Source organism: Bombus huntii, chromosome 13 (genome assembly GCF_024542735.1).
Source record: "Bombus huntii isolate Logan2020A chromosome 13, iyBomHunt1.1, whole genome shotgun sequence".
NCBI classification, from domain to species: Eukaryota; Metazoa; Arthropoda; class Insecta; order Hymenoptera; family Apidae; genus Bombus; species Bombus huntii.
Genome location: NC_066250.1, coordinates 9,046,816 through 9,062,764, shown reverse-complemented (window position 1 = coordinate 9,062,764; position 15,949 = coordinate 9,046,816). Strand labels below are relative to the sequence as shown.

At 37.9% G+C, this 15,949-nt stretch overlaps 1 protein-coding gene across 3 annotated transcripts in view; it reads left to right on the top strand.

Moving 5' to 3' along the window:
- LOC126872362 (POU domain, class 6, transcription factor 1) overlaps nucleotides 1–15,949 on the top strand; it is a 210,398-nt gene that overhangs the window by 183,186 nt on the left and 11,263 nt on the right. For all 3 annotated transcript variants that reach the window (XM_050632239.1, XM_050632238.1, XM_050632237.1), the window contains 7 exons: nucleotides 3,925–4,102; nucleotides 4,640–4,798; nucleotides 5,295–5,486; nucleotides 9,568–9,741; nucleotides 10,278–10,531; nucleotides 11,583–11,796; nucleotides 15,004–15,184. In XM_050632239.1, coding sequence (XP_050488196.1) covers nucleotides 3,925–4,102; nucleotides 4,640–4,798; nucleotides 5,295–5,486; nucleotides 9,568–9,741; nucleotides 10,278–10,531; nucleotides 11,583–11,796; nucleotides 15,004–15,184 — 1,352 coding nt within the window. The remainder of the gene's footprint in view (nucleotides 1–3,924; nucleotides 4,103–4,639; nucleotides 4,799–5,294; nucleotides 5,487–9,567; nucleotides 9,742–10,277; nucleotides 10,532–11,582; nucleotides 11,797–15,003; nucleotides 15,185–15,949) is intronic.

Genomic DNA, 15,949 nt, shown 5'->3' with positions numbered 1-15,949 from the left:
AAGTTGGACGTTGAACCCTCGGCCACGAGTGATTTTCATATTTTTCTGTTCAGAATTAACAAAATTTATATCTTGTCCTGGTTAATCATAACGAGAGTCTTAATACAATAATGAAAAAAAAAAAAAAGGAAAAGGAACATGACGCGATAATAGCGATGGCCCGCCGGAATTAACAGAATAAATAGATATACTTATTGATGAAATAAATAAATGGATTAAATTTCTGTAGATAGAATTTCCTATAACTCCACACTTTTTCCGTAATGAATAATTGTAATGTAGCTGTCTCACAAAGCAAAATAAGGAGAAGTCTATCCTGAACGCGGAACGCGTCAAAAACACGAATAAAGAACACGAAGATAAAGTTATCAGTCGTTAGTGCAAAGTGTCGCCTGTAATATATCGTATCGGTAATATGTTAGGATGAAAACAGAGGCGAATGCACAGGTAATGCAAAATCCGGTAGGGAATAATTGCAACAAATTCCAATCTTCACCCTTCGTGCATTGAAACGTGGGTATTCGCGAGATTGTACATTCGCCGGTGGTATTTTAAGAAAATTGACAATCCGTACCGAGCCTTTGTGCAGCTTTGTAATCGTACAGGGGCAGCGGTATAAAAAATATTCACCGGCTTGATTGCCAATATATCGTTGTACGGCGCTGATTGAACCAACCCCCAGTGGTGGTAGTGCCTATATCGCGTCTCGTCGGCTTGTTAATTTGGAATATCGTCAGGTGCACAATAGAAAAATTTCGCAACGCGAATTATTTATGTTTATATAATATCTCGTCGATTTGTAATACACGTACACGTGTACTCACACAGAGAATGAGAAAACGGGAGTATGTGTCGCAATGTGCAATTTTTCTACGTTGGTCGTTTTCTGTTTCCTACATTCTCTCTCTCTCTCCCTTTCTCTCTCTCTCTCTCTCTTTCTCTCACTCACTTATTCACTCACTCACTCATTCGCTCACTCACTCACTCACTTACTCATTCGCTCGCTCACTCACTCACTTTCTCTCTCTGTTGGACACGCGCGCGAAAATCGTATTATCGCGGGAGAATTTCGTTAACGAGCTTCATTTCGCGAAAGAATTGTCGCGCTCACAAAGAATCGTTGGTGGATACATCGCGGGAAATATTATAAACTCGCGAGTTCGATTCGAGAAATCGGCAAACCTTTGTCGCGTTTCGCACGTTCAACACACGGGACACAAAGTGTATATCGGACGAACGGTCGACTTCGTCTCGCTGATTTTTCTCTTCGTCGATGATTCGTCGCCCGCGTACGGGTTTCATTGTTCCCTTTTTTTTTCACCGCCAACCCTGCCTCCAACCCCCTTATACCCTATCGAACGGCGTGTATGTCTACCACCATTATTTCGTAGCGAAGCATTTTAACGTCGGCCAGTTGGACCGTGAATGATTATTAATCAATTTTCAGCGTTAAACGTGCCGCCGCAATAAAAAGCGTGGTACGTTAACGAACCACGCGCGTATAATTGAGCATTTTGGCGAGAATGATTGCGAGCCCGTGCTAAAACCTTTGCGTACCCGTTCGATTGATTTCGGCTAGCAAGGAGAGAAAAAAAAATCAGACACTGCGCAAAGGGATGATGAAAAGGTAAAATGCACGACTTGCCCGTCCTCGATTTTTTAGCTTTTAGTTTTTTAATGGCTGGAAAGCCACGTCACCACACGACGGTGATGTATGCAATCGATTACAATGTCGGATTAATGTTTGGCAATAAGTTTCTTTGGGGCTGGAAATTTAATTGAGCAATAAGAGAATTTCTAAATCTTTTTTTTTATTTGTTATAAATATATATTGTATACAGTTTATTATATATATATCAAGTTTAAATGTATTTACAATACAAGGTAATTTTTCTAGAGTCTCTAATGAAAAAGCCTTTGAAATTTTCTAAATGTATGAATTAGTTATTTTTCTAGGGGAAAATTATATCATGTGTATCTTTTTCACCCTACTATGATCTTCTAATTTTTATGTTCGAATCTCACTCATATCTCAACAAACAAAAAGCCTTAATGTTTTGAAAATATCTTTTTTATATTTTCCATAAATTCACGAAATACTTTAACGATAGAGAAACATGGGATTTGTTTTTGCACTGTGTTATTCCGCAATTGCATTTTACCAATACACAATATTTTTCTCTAAAACTAATTAAACACAAAAATGTCAATCACTGTTCAATCGAAAACTTCAATTTCAATAATTAAAATTAGGTGCATTTACTTTTTCTATATTGGCGGTAAACGATAAAAAATTGATGTGAAAGGAAAAAATAAAAGTATACATCATATTCTTGCATTCGAAAGTTGCTCCTAGTATGTCAAGCTGCTTACGCAACAGGAATTAATTATATCAGCAGAATGCGGGGGGATCGATAATTTAAAAAGTTGGACGTATTCCTGGATACTCGGCGAGCGTCATCGAAAGTTGGGACGTTTATCGAATCCCCTTGGGGTAGGTTGGGTCCGGCGATCGCGTCCACGTTGTCCTTAAACAGGTAGAAAGTTAAAAGTTTGTCGGGGCTTACCTGACCTTCGTGAAATAATCAGACACAGTATCAAGCGAACTCTCTTCAAATAACGTTGCTACTTCAAGCCCTCTCCAAGTTTTATCGGCACGATAATTGTGCTACTAGTTTACGGTCAATCTCCTTACTACGTACTACTAGAAATTATAATCGTAAAGCAGCTAGCGAGCTATTGAATCGGATGCCATTGAAACACTTCTCATTCTACTTCTAACTCTTTAACATTAGGACTTGCAGAATAATTAATATGACGAAATCATAGTTGTAATAACAATTTTATATATTTATTACGATGCATTTGATTTTATATTTGAATGACGTTGATAAAGTAAATAGATGAAAGCTTATTTTTTCCCCTCACTATGTATTTCATCGTATACCTTTCATGTTAGTTTCTTTGATACGAATTTTACACTTTAATCACCAATATTTTTATATTTCGTTATTACATTGATGATTGTGATTCAAATCATTTCTGTCGATCCATTCGTATCTTGTTAATTCTAAGGTTAACAGTTTACCCTGTCTCACAGTATCGTCGAGACAGAGCATACGAATTTTTGTCATTGAACTACGATCGTCTGACAAAGAAGGTGTCGTTTCACTTGCATTATGTATATTTTCGTACGAGTCCTGTTTGGTACAAGGTTCGATAATTTTCGCGCTAAATGTCTGCAGTGTTTCTTCGAAGATCTCTTCATTTCGATCACCAGGGTATATTGATTTATAGTTTGGAATAAAGATTTGAAAATATGTAAAAGAATGTTTTACGTTTCGATTAAGCGGACGCATGAAGAAGTCAGAGTATGATATTAACAATATCAATTCCCTTAACGAGGGCCATTAATATTTTGGCAACATTGACAACAAAAAATTACCTGGGAAGCTTGAAAGGCGCGCAGGAAAATTTGCGATGACACATATAGTCGAAAGCACTTTGTTTCCACCGGCGGTGGTCGAATATTTTATAATTGTTATCAATACGGTACAAATGCGAAGGGGTTTCAAACGCGGCGTAATAAACGAAATAAAGTATCGCTATTTTCGCCGCTGACAGAGCGCGCTGCTCCGCAGTTGGACTTTTCGGCTGTGTTTCCACCGGTACCTCTTCAATCGTAATTAATATTTTTTCCCGGCGGCTACTTTTTTCTGGCTTTCGATAAATTTGACAAAAAAAAGGGGGGAGGAAAAAATTGGAAACAAAGCCTCATTTTATGATACAGCGTCCCATTTCTTTCATTTTATTTCTGTGTCCATTCCCAACCATAGAAGCGTAGAGTTTAATAGAGTATGATTAACATAAGCTGTAATTATGTAAATCTTCGTAATTTACCATTTGAACGCACGTTTGTTACAGGACAGCGACAGGAGTAGCGTTGGCAGCCCTGAACCGGTGGCGGCCGCGACCGGCTCGCTCCATGAGCATCAGATGATGATGGATGAGATGAAGAACTCGCGGAAGAATAGTCCGTCACCTGAAAATTTGCATCAGGCGAAGCGTGCGGCCGTGGCGCAAGCGCATCTTAATGGGACGAGTAAGTCGGAATCTGATTTATTAATTGAATAAAATAATCGTGTCTTTCTATCGTACTTAACGCTGAAATTATCAAATCTGTCTAAATAATGGATATCAGATTTCTTATTTTTATTTTACACAGAACACAAAATAAGTACTTCATCGAAACTAAATGCATTATTTACAGTTATACCAGATTTTGACTGACATGGTTTATAAATAGAAGTAACGATAGATAGCCAGATAGGGTGAACTAAACAGACTGCGGTTAGTTGAGTGCATGCGTACTCAACGAACATTCAAACTCCAGATTCTCGAAAACGTAGCGTCATATAAGAACATTTTATTCTATATGTTTGACTTATTTTTATATGAGAAATCCCCTCCTTCCCCATTGTACCATGATTTTGAAAATATCCCGTATATATAGATTTACGAAAGTACTCGAACATTTGTAGACACCTTTTATAAATATATTATATTTATGTTATACGAGACATTTTCAATTAAATAGAATGAATTTACTATATTCATTATGTTTTTATTGTCCCATCAGTGGCAGGTATGGTGACCCTACAGAATCTTCAGAACCTAGCGAATCTACAAAACCTACCGCAAGTCGCGTCGCTAGCTGCGGGTCTCCAGGGAATGACAGCGGGATTGACTAACAATCAGCTCATCAACACGCCCCTGAATCTCACTGTCAGCTCCTCCGGTAGGGATAGAAACAGACATTGCATGGTTTGACAAACTGACATACAGAAAAACTCTTTTACAATGCTTCAATTATTCAAATAACTTCCTCACAAATTGTTTTAGCACATTGTAAGTTCTCTCGCCATACTCTCCATATAAGTAACATCCCCCCTTACTAAACATCCCCCTTCTTTATTTTTCTAATACTTATATCGTTTACCATTTCAATTGCTCAGTTGTAGAATTTTTTTGTCGTGAAGTTTATATTTATTTAACCATGGTGTTCTCCTCGATTATATTTATATTATTTGCATTATTAAAACGTAGGTAGTTTTTTTAAATATTTACCTTTTGTTGTATTTGAAGAGATGCAAACCTGAAAATGGATTTTAATTTCTCAAAACACACCATCCAGTAGTGAAGCAATTTAGTATTCTTAACAATATATTATAAGAGGTGGGCTAGCTAATTAAATCGTCAGATTTTCCTTTCACTGAATGAATTTTCATGTTCAGGTGGCACAGTACCAACAGCCTCGAACACGACAGCTGCCCCTCATCTTCTGCCGCCGAGTTCGACGCCAATGGCGACATTACCTCAGCTATTATCTCAGCCGCAACCGGTCGCGATGCCTCAATTCATCCTAACGTCCGGTCAATTGGTTCAAGGCATTCAAGGGGCTCAGCTTCTTATCCCTACATCGCAAGGTAAGCCTTCCGTTTCTTATATGTTTGCACCCTTTCAGCTCTCAAAACGAGCATTCAACGACACCCATTAGAGGCTCATTCCTGAAGTTCGAAGTAAACCTCGTCCACGTTCAACGTGTCACGCAAATCGATTGTCCGTCAAACCCTTTTACGATTACGATTCATAGGGAATTTATTATACAAGAAATAGATACGTAGAATGAATCGTGTTAGCTTGGAATAATAAGTAGATTCAGTATTTGACTAGAAGTATATTTCACTTTATTGTCGAATATTTTGAAATTTGGAATATTTTTTGGATAAACTTTTATCATAAATGTGTAGAATACTTCGGTATTTGGAATAAACATTAGAATATTAGACGAAGAGAATTGATAGGGAAAGAGTTATAGAATTTTGTTTTTAAGACCTTCCTCTAAGATATTTTTTACAAACATTTAGATATTGAAAATCCAAATGATCTGAATTAGAAGTTTAATACAAGTAGGAACTAATGGTTAATGACCTATTTTACGTATCATATTTAATCCTCAAAAGCCATCTGCGAGATATTTTGCATTTTATATGCGTTAATCAATGGTTATTAAAACTCAATAACAAGTATACAGAATTGAAAGTATCTCAACAATTTTTGACTGACTTCTAAGGAATTCTAATTACACAGTATTAATTTCAAACACTTTTCTCATATAATACATAATATCTTCCCGCAGTATATCAAATATAACATTATTCTAATATTCTTCACACGTCACAATGTATTCCTTTTTTCCAAACTTGTAAAGCATTAGACCCTCTCAACAAGTCCAGCTGTCGAGATCCCGAAAACATTCGAGGCGGCTAATCGCAGCCTCACCTGTGAAATTTAATTAAACGGCACCCAGGAGGCAGAGCAAGAGAGGAGACTGTCTGACAAAGGATCCGCGAGGAAAGAGGAGATGCCCTGTATCCCGTAGCTATCAGTAAACCAACAAGAAATCTCCAACAATAACCCTCACACTAAGTACCTTCGAATTTCAGGGCATAAATCAGTCCGAGTGGTCTCATCGTGAAATCTGCACGATGTGCCGGCGCATAATGTTGTGCAATCAAGATGTGCCGATGTATATATATATATATATATGTATGTATATATATTATATATATGTGTGTACATATATTATATATATGTATACGTATATATACATATAATATATAATATCATATCGACTATCTCTGACCAAGGCTCGGACTAAGGCTCGCCCCGTCGTCCATACTTAGTGGTCCTCGACTGGCCTGGCGAGCAGAGGGCAAACTCTGCAACTAATTTCAATGTATAATTAACGTCTCACTACCCCTTTCTAGACCCACGAATAACCACCCCTCGCCTTACTCGTGTCCGTTCCTTCCTACCCTAACCCTAATACCACTCTCTCTCTCTCTCCCTTGGCTGGACATCACAGCTCCGCGGATTCAGCCGCTATTATATCGATTGCGGTTCGCGCTAACTTCGTTTCTACCAAGTTGAGTTTCTATTCTGGCAATTGAGAGAGAGAGAGAGAGAGAAAGAGGACTGGGACCATAGGAGGAACGAAGAGGGACAGGTGAATGCAAGGGTTGGTACGAGAGGGAAGGAAATGAGACACTAGCACAAGGGAGGGTAAAGAGGGGCAACGAAAACTTTGCGAGTCTGCCTAAGTGGATTGAAGTTCGTGGATATGGACCAGTCCGTGGTAGGATGACGAGTTACGTGGTGGCAAATAATGTTTGCACTGCTTTTCGGTACAATCGATGTTAACTGGCTTGCGCTCGATTGATTCGCAATTGACGATTTGATAGAAAGAAGCATCTTGGGTTTATAACATACGCTATAATATTGCGCTTCAACCTGAGAATCAGGGATTAGCAGCTTTATCGAGTCACCTGTTAATTGTAATATTCATTGGAAATTAATTCTGCCAATGTTAATAATAATATTTTTCAGTTTAATACAGTTTTGTATCAAAGGATCTTCAGAAATACCAATATATAGCGACGAGGAAAATAGAGAACGATTAAATATGTATTACATTGTTTAGTGACTCAGTCGACATATTAAACTTTTGTGTCAATTGTCTTTAAAGTATGTTAGACGGAATCCTAAAAGAGAATCTAGAAGGAATAATTTTATAATCGGAACCCGATTGAAAGCAATAGTGATCGAACGTTCTATAATCGCCTAGCAGTAGGTCATAAGGATACAGATCATTGGCAACGCAAATAACATTGGATACTTTAGAATACTCTTTTAAGAATAAGCTCGCGAGGGGTTGTCAGATGTGTCGGCTATTTTCGTCGAGAAATTGAAGAATCTTGAAAAAGACTCGGGTCAAGAGTGTAAGTCTTGATCTGATTATAAATCGTGATTCGACCTAATCTTAACGTACTTACGTTACAATATCTATCTTCGAATGTCAAACTATTCCTAAATCTGATTTGCTGTAATCACCGCATGTTATAGTTTCCTTTTCCAAACGATGAAATATATTCCCCTTAATCAGATTCAAACAGTCTATGAAGGATATTAATATATGTACATTATATTATCTATGATGAAAAATCGTATTCGAATTGTGTGATTACAATAAACTACCCTTAACTCTTTCGCTTCGGCAGTCCAGTCCGCCTAAGTGCTCTCCCTGTACGGAGGCACGCGCCACAAATGCGCACAGTGGCGTGATTGCTGTATAAATGTTTCTCTAAGTCTTAAATAACAACTGTGCTGAATAAAACACTAATAAAACAATCTTTGCTCCAATATGATAAGTATAATTTACATCTTTAATATGAAAAGGCCTCTGCCGATAACGAAAAAATATATTATTGACTACAGATGGCACTGGTGTATGCCTGATATATGGGGTGCCGATCGTCGCGTGGTCGCCGCCTATAAGCGGCACCCGTACCCACAGGTTATCTAGTCGGCGCCGCCTATAAGCGGCATCCGAAGCGAGAGGGTTAAACTCGGTTTATTTCAATTGACAAATTTTCTTGTTATCAGAATATTCAATTTATCTTTGTCTCAATAGAGCAACCAACTGAGAATTTTAATATATGTATATCATAATGCGATATATGATTTTAATAAACCACATGTTGAAGTGGTTTATTGTTTCCATCAAACCATGAATTCTTTTTTAAAATATGAATTATGTTTGCCTTAATCTAATTCATAGTACGTTACATTATTTACAATGTCGTAGTCGTATTGTATGTTTGGAACAAACTACTCCTGAATCCAGCTTTTGTTTCAACCACCATATCTCTCTTCTTTTTAAACCATAAGTCCCATATTCCCTTTAACCTCGTCTTACTCTATCAGAAAGCTTGATAACAGCAACAGTTTATACTGTTCAAATGAGATTTTTTCCTATATTCGCAAAAGTCCATTTTTATCGTATGTAAAAGGCAAAAACAACAGAAATGACAGACAACCGAGCAGCATACATAGTGATGATACTCGGAAATAAAAGAACGTTCTTCGGAATATTATCGTGGAATATCGCGGAACGGAACTAAACGTTAATCGGATTGTCAGTTGACCTTACCTCAGAACGCGAAACTTTTATGGCTGTTCGGAATACGGGATTTGCTTAGCTTAGCTATAGGTACCAACACGGGTACGTACTCATGATCAGTAATCATATTAAGCGCGTGTACAGAGTAATCAGATTAGCGGAGCTGGAGGTAATCCCGAAACTATTCTAAGTATGATTAGGCGTCCTTCTCGCAGCCTAGTCCAGTGCCAGTACCTGTACCCACTATTAAGATGACGATAATAGTTTGCCAACTACGCCGGTCTGCGAGGTTACCTGCCCTATGGGTTGCCTAATAATCCCTCTATGAGACTCTGATAACTTTACTACCCTTCCTGGATCAACGACGCGTGGACTACGTTCATAATGGAAATGAAGTATCTATTGATTCGAGACACGTTCATACGAGGATAGGCCACAGATAGAATTATCAGGCTAGCTTCTCTTAACCCGTTGTGGTGTCGTTGTTAACCTCGTGGTGGAACCTACGGGATTAATCTTTCTTTCTCTATTTATTATTCTTGCAGGAATCGCTACACAAACTATTCTCACTATACCTGTCAGCCACGTCACGAATAATCAGATGGTGAACTTGGCACTCAGCAACGGCCAGGTCGTGTCTACTACCCTGGCGAATCTTCAATCCATCGCTCAGCCACAGAATATGCTGAACACGCCGACCAGCAACGGTGAATTTACAGGTAAAGCCAGTTTGCAAAATTTTTTTTTCGTAAAAGATACGAATTGGTTTATCTAGTGACCTGATTGTCTTTTAATTGGAAACTTTTATAGTCACGGTGTGTTAAAAGTTGATAAGGATAAAACAGTTTAAATTAGTAGATTTTGATTTCTCGAATTTAGATTTACTTCTTTGAACATCTTATGAAAGAAATGTTCTGGTGTTCCGTAACAAACTACGCTTCGTATCGGTATTCTCTAATAATGCACCATTGTAAATTTATAAAATTTTTGTGAGTAAATTTAGTACAGAACTAATTGCAAAAGAATGCAGTGATCAAAATAACGACGCTTTTTGTGAAAAATTCTGATTCCTTTATATTTTAACTGTTTTAATAGTTCTAATATTAAAAGGTCAAAAATAATCTTTTTCGGTCACTGTATAAAATAAATTCCCCAAAAATAATATGAAAGTAATTATAGAAAAATTCGATGAATAAAACGAGACGACTGAAAATTAAATACGATTGGATCGTGGTTTTCTTTCTCCACGTAACAGTTCCAACAAGTCCCAGCTTAGCATCAGGATTAGGGTTAAGTCCCGCTGCCTTGCCTCACCTTCTAAGCAACAGTTCGGCCAGCCAGCAACTTCTGAGCGCGATGCAGCCTCAGCAACTACTTCAGGCCGCGCAGGCGGCTCAGGCACAGGCTGCACAGGCGGTCCAGGTCGCTCAGGCTTCTCAACAACCGCTTCTAACAACATCTCCTCAACACCACGGTCATCGACACAGCTCCCACATAAATCATTATACGGTGCGTCTACATATATCGTCGTTTGCTGAATAATTTATGCCTTTTCCACGCGCGTTACAATCATTCTCACGGGAATACTTCGAAAAATGATCAATTCCCGCGGCTTTATGAAATAAAGCAATTTTGTCATTTTCCACTGTAATTGGATTATTGCCTGGCCATCGACAACGAAATCCTATTAATAGATCCCGTTTGATAATTTAATCATCGAGGTATACATATTTACTGAAACGTTTCCACTGAAGAAACTTCGTGTTCGATATAGCTGATTAAGAATTCAGCGAAACGTGTCTGACAGATTTTATTTTATTCTCAAGACTCGGCGAAAAATCTTGCCCCATTGTTTAACATAACAGAGCCGCGTCCCTTTTAAATAACTTTTTTCAAATTAATCGTCTTGAACGATTATTCGCGAGATTTAGAAACTATTTCACGTTGTGTAAGCTTACCATCGTAATAGACGTGCTGTGCAAGGCCATTTTCTTTCATCTCCTTTTATTCGCCTCGGTAAACCAGGGAGAACACGATCAATCCGAGCAACATCTTGTTTGCTACAATTATCATCCGCGAAAGGACCAGCGGAGCGAAACCGGAATACTTTTTCCGCTGCAGGAATTTTGATTTATCCCGGTTTCATCAATAACTAACGTCACTCCTGGTCTTCTAACGAACGATCCCGCTACCGGAAAGTTAACGATAGACAAGCGAGTCAATTCGTGGATCGATATACGGAGCAAAACTGTGGGTGAAGGTGGAAAGGGCTTAAAAAAACGTCGCGAGATCAACGGAACAGAGCGGAATAGTTCCTCGATAGCGAGCGATCTTGTTAAGAAAGTATTTCAGTATTTCAGGCGGCGTTTCTTCCACTAATTAGTCTTTAAAGTGTCTTGAATTCAAGAGATAGAATGAGGTAGAATACGATAAAAGAAGGATAGGACGAGGTCTCATTATTAAGTGCATAATTGGCGTGAAAGAGAATCATGAAGCATTGTCGTTGATACTGATTGAGCTACTAATCCGTTACTACCAATCCCCTTGTGTCTCCTCACAGCCGACGGAGAAGCATCATAGAGAGAGACCCGAGCAATCGTCGCCTTTGAACGAGTCTGTGGTATCCGCAGCCTCGGCTCTGAACAGACTGGCGGCTAGCAATGGGGAAATTACGATCACGACCACGCACGGACCCAGCGGAGCCGGAGTGAAGCCCTCACCGAGCAGCATGCACAACGCCAAAAAAGAAGAGGAGGATCTCAATGATTCACCTAGTAAGATCGAAGTTCTCATTTCGTTTTCTTTTCTTAATGCTATATGTTCAGTTTTCGAAATTTCCTGATAAAAGTTAGGGAAGAAAGGAATGTCTTCAAGTGTCCAGATTGAAATTATTGGGATAGGTAGTAAGATAGTAAGAGCCTTTAGGTGGTTTAGATAAATTAGGCAATTTGGGAAGTTGGAGAAATTGTTTACAGAATTCATGTGACTAACGTTGATTAGTAGATTGTGCATGTTTCTGCATTTATGGGAAGTTTAAGGGTGCATAATTTTATAAAATGTACATAATACGTAAAATACATAAAGATAAGTACACATTGTAATATATTCATACTAGATGGAATCAATCTTCATATATTCATTCCACCTTTTTAGTTCACACACGAAATTATGAAATTGTATTATTATACACATATACAGTCCAACTATATTTATGGGCGGAAAGAGATCACTTTTAGGGGCTGAAACAATTTTCTGCTAACAATTTCTCTTTTTAGATATGTTCATAAGAATATGAATCTACTCAGACTTCCTTAATGTGTTAATTATCTCATGAATCATATTTAGACGAGAAAAAGACAGAGGAACTTAGACAAGAAAAGAATATTCTCATTTTATGTATGAGAAAATAGAGGTTACTAATTGTAAGATGAGAAGATGTAAAATAGTTTGATAATGTAATAATAGGAACGTGAAGCATTTTTTCAAAAATTTTGTCTGGTCAACCATATTTGGGTATATGCATTTCAACAAGGATGTCATTGAATGATTCACCAAACAAATTTATCTTTATTTTGAATTGACGAATTATATTTTGGCAAACCATTCAAGAATAAAAGCATAAAATTGATCGTCAGTCCGATGTAAGAACGTTTCAATCCGGCACAATCCGATGTATTACGATGCGTTATGATCTGATAATTAAGTTGATCGACGGAAGAATCATTTATTTATCAGGAAATAAAAATGTTTTATAAATTCAACGATTCTTCCTGTCTAGTTGCCTCGAATTACGTTTCTTTCCTCCGACGATACAGCATTTAATGCACGGTCAAAGCCGATAAATAATAATGTCGGCGGCTCAAGCTGTGCCGCGAAGCTCTTAATAATCCTAATAGGATATCGTACAATGCACGGCTCATTACGGTGTATTAGATCGTTGCCTCGCTGCCTTCTGGGAAGCCATAAAGATTCTGACTACGGTACACGTAACCTCAACAGCCGGCAGACAATAATTTTAATAATTCACAATCATTGCTTAGGTTGGCACTTCGTCATTCCGCGGGCAACGATCAGAATAATCGTTGGACGTATCGAGCCTAACGATTCTCAATTGCCGGTGCCACGTTACTTAATAAATCTGCGTCTTTGTTAACCTATCTCCGATAACCGATCCTTGAGCAACGGTTCGTAAATTTAAAAGAAGGTTAGATGCTTTGCTTATTTCAAACACGACGAATAGAGATTGATAATGGAGAGTAAATTTTGAGGGACGAATAAATTTCCATCAACACATTACTCATTCGTGCTTTTTTCATAGATATCATACATATTTGATTTCTTCTGTCGTCACAAAATTAGCCTTTAAATGTTGAAAGATTTCATCTTGCAATGTCCATTGTGGGGAAATTACATTTGGTCCACATACCAGTCAAGTTGATAAATTTTATCGACCTATTTAATTTCTAAAAGATTCTGGAACTAGAGTTGATCAATTTGGTTTTTGATTCAATTATTTGTACTATAGCAATTGAAAACTTGTATTACAAGAAAATGTAAAAATTTTGTTCACATGTTGATTTATTTATCACAGCTATGATCACTGCGCCTGTATGTGCTACGTAAAAGTACTCTTTAACAAAATTACTGTCCATTACAAACTTCCATCGAATTAAAATACAAAGTTACCAAAGAAACATTCGATTCGACTGCAGAATGTAGCGGATTATAAATTTTTACTTCTGTACTTCATTAAAATATCAGAACGAACATAATGTATTTACAGCATTAAATGCTTTAAAAGCCTGAATGTTGGTATTTCGATACAAACATATTCCCGTGTAAAGATTCGCTTTAACGATCTTTACGTTCTTCATTGATTGCGAGTATGAAGGTTACGCTTCCTTGTACGTATCGATTCTCGAAAATGCTTGTACATTCATCGAAACTGGAGGATCGCTGACACGAGAAAGTCGAGGATCGTCGTCAATGCGTTTTTGTCCGCACGAGGAGACGAGGATCTCGCGTTCGATTGGAAATTAATGATCGCAGAAAACAGCGTGCCTCGGAAGAAGGATTTGCAGTTTATTGCTCGGCACAGAAAGCCGGCTCGAACTGGTCGAGATTGCGGGGCATGTGGGCACCACTATTGCGTGCGTATACATTCGGGGTGACAGATTTACGAGTGAAATCGGTGTAACTGAAGCTGCTTTAACGAAGCCGCCCGATGTCATTAAGCAGACTCCCGATGGAACTTCGAAACATTCCCGCGAAATCGATCCGCAACTCCATCGAAAATTTCTCTAATCTTTTGCCAAAACACGTTCTTAATATATCGGTATAAGTGGATTTTCTTAGCAAACAATCGAGGAAGAATCGACAGTTTTCATTCCAGAGTAAATTATATTTCCTCGAATCGATTTAGAACTCGTTGGGAAATTCCTATAATCCTTGTCTGAGTACGTCATTCCAAGAAAAATAAATCTTGTTTCGTTAGTCAGAAATCAAGAGAGAAATGAAAATTTTTAATCCATTCAGGAATTCGATAGGAGAGTGTTCTAATGCCTGATAAACCTAAGATATATTTTTCCATAACCGCTGATTCTACGATTAGATCTTGATATCAGAGAATCAGAAAATAGTTAAAAATCTGTATTTATGTGTGGAACATAGTTGGAAAAATATTGAACACATATCTTTCTTATTACTAATGGCTAATTCTGAAAGGATGAAAACAATCCTTAGAACTAGCGATTGAAACTGCTCTTAAATTAAATATTCTTCAAATATCTGTTTCTTATTACTTATAAATCAACCAAAACCGAAAATTTTTGAATAATTGACCAACTGCAGAATGAACTGTATACAGTAGTAAAATAATAATCAGATTTACGCTATAAAAAATTCTTTGAACGTCCAAGATTCCTGATTCCTTTTAAACCTTTAAGACCACCAAAGGGAAGATTTGCAAACTATAATTGCAGATCAGCCGACGATCAACGAAGCCACGAACAACGTAGTCGATGGCATCAATCTGGACGAGATCAAGGAGTTCGCAAAGGTGTTCAAGTTTCGCAGATTGTCGCTGGGTCTGACGCAGACCCAGGTAGGACAGGCCCTGAGTGTGACAGAGGGGCCAGCTTACAGCCAAAGTGCCATATGCAGGTGAGTGTACGACGAAACAGTCGCGTGTTCCCTTTGTTTTATTTTTTAATTTCTTTTTATACTCTCTTTATCTTCTTCTATGACGAATAATTTGAAACGGACGTCGCTGATGAGACACAGAAATAGAACACGTTAATAGGTTATGATATGACAGTGTGCCAGGTCACTGGAAATGGGGAAAATATGGTGAATTTCGATAGTTCCCCGTCTGGCTGCTAACAATCTATATACATTTCTAAACTACGGTAAATCTCGATGATGTCTTCTTTCGTTTAGAAAAGTCGGGGCTAAGGGACACTTATCGTTAGTTGAAAGTTCCTCGAAACGGTCATACATCCTTCCACTCTGTCCTATGTCCAAATGAAATTGGCCACTGAGTCAGCGTACAAAATCCTGACATTCGTTATGTCACTCTCTTTTGTCTTTCTTAATCTCTCTGTTTCGTGCTTTCTACACTTTTGTTCGAATGAAAATTGAGGGAAGTGTCTATTCGTAGGAACGAGTTCGTACAACATATCTTCCTATTTTATATTTTTGTACCTTAAAAAAGGAGTATACGTGATGAATGAAGCAACAGTATATGTGATGAAATTGGTAATCCAAAAAGTGGCCCCAAGTAACCAATTCATTTTGGACATAGTGTTTAAACGAAAGAGTTAGTTATCCCGATTTGTATTGATTCATGTCGTATACTATATTGTATATTTGATCATGTTCGACGCTCTTCGAGTACAGACTCTAAGAGAGAAAACGTCGTTGAATTTT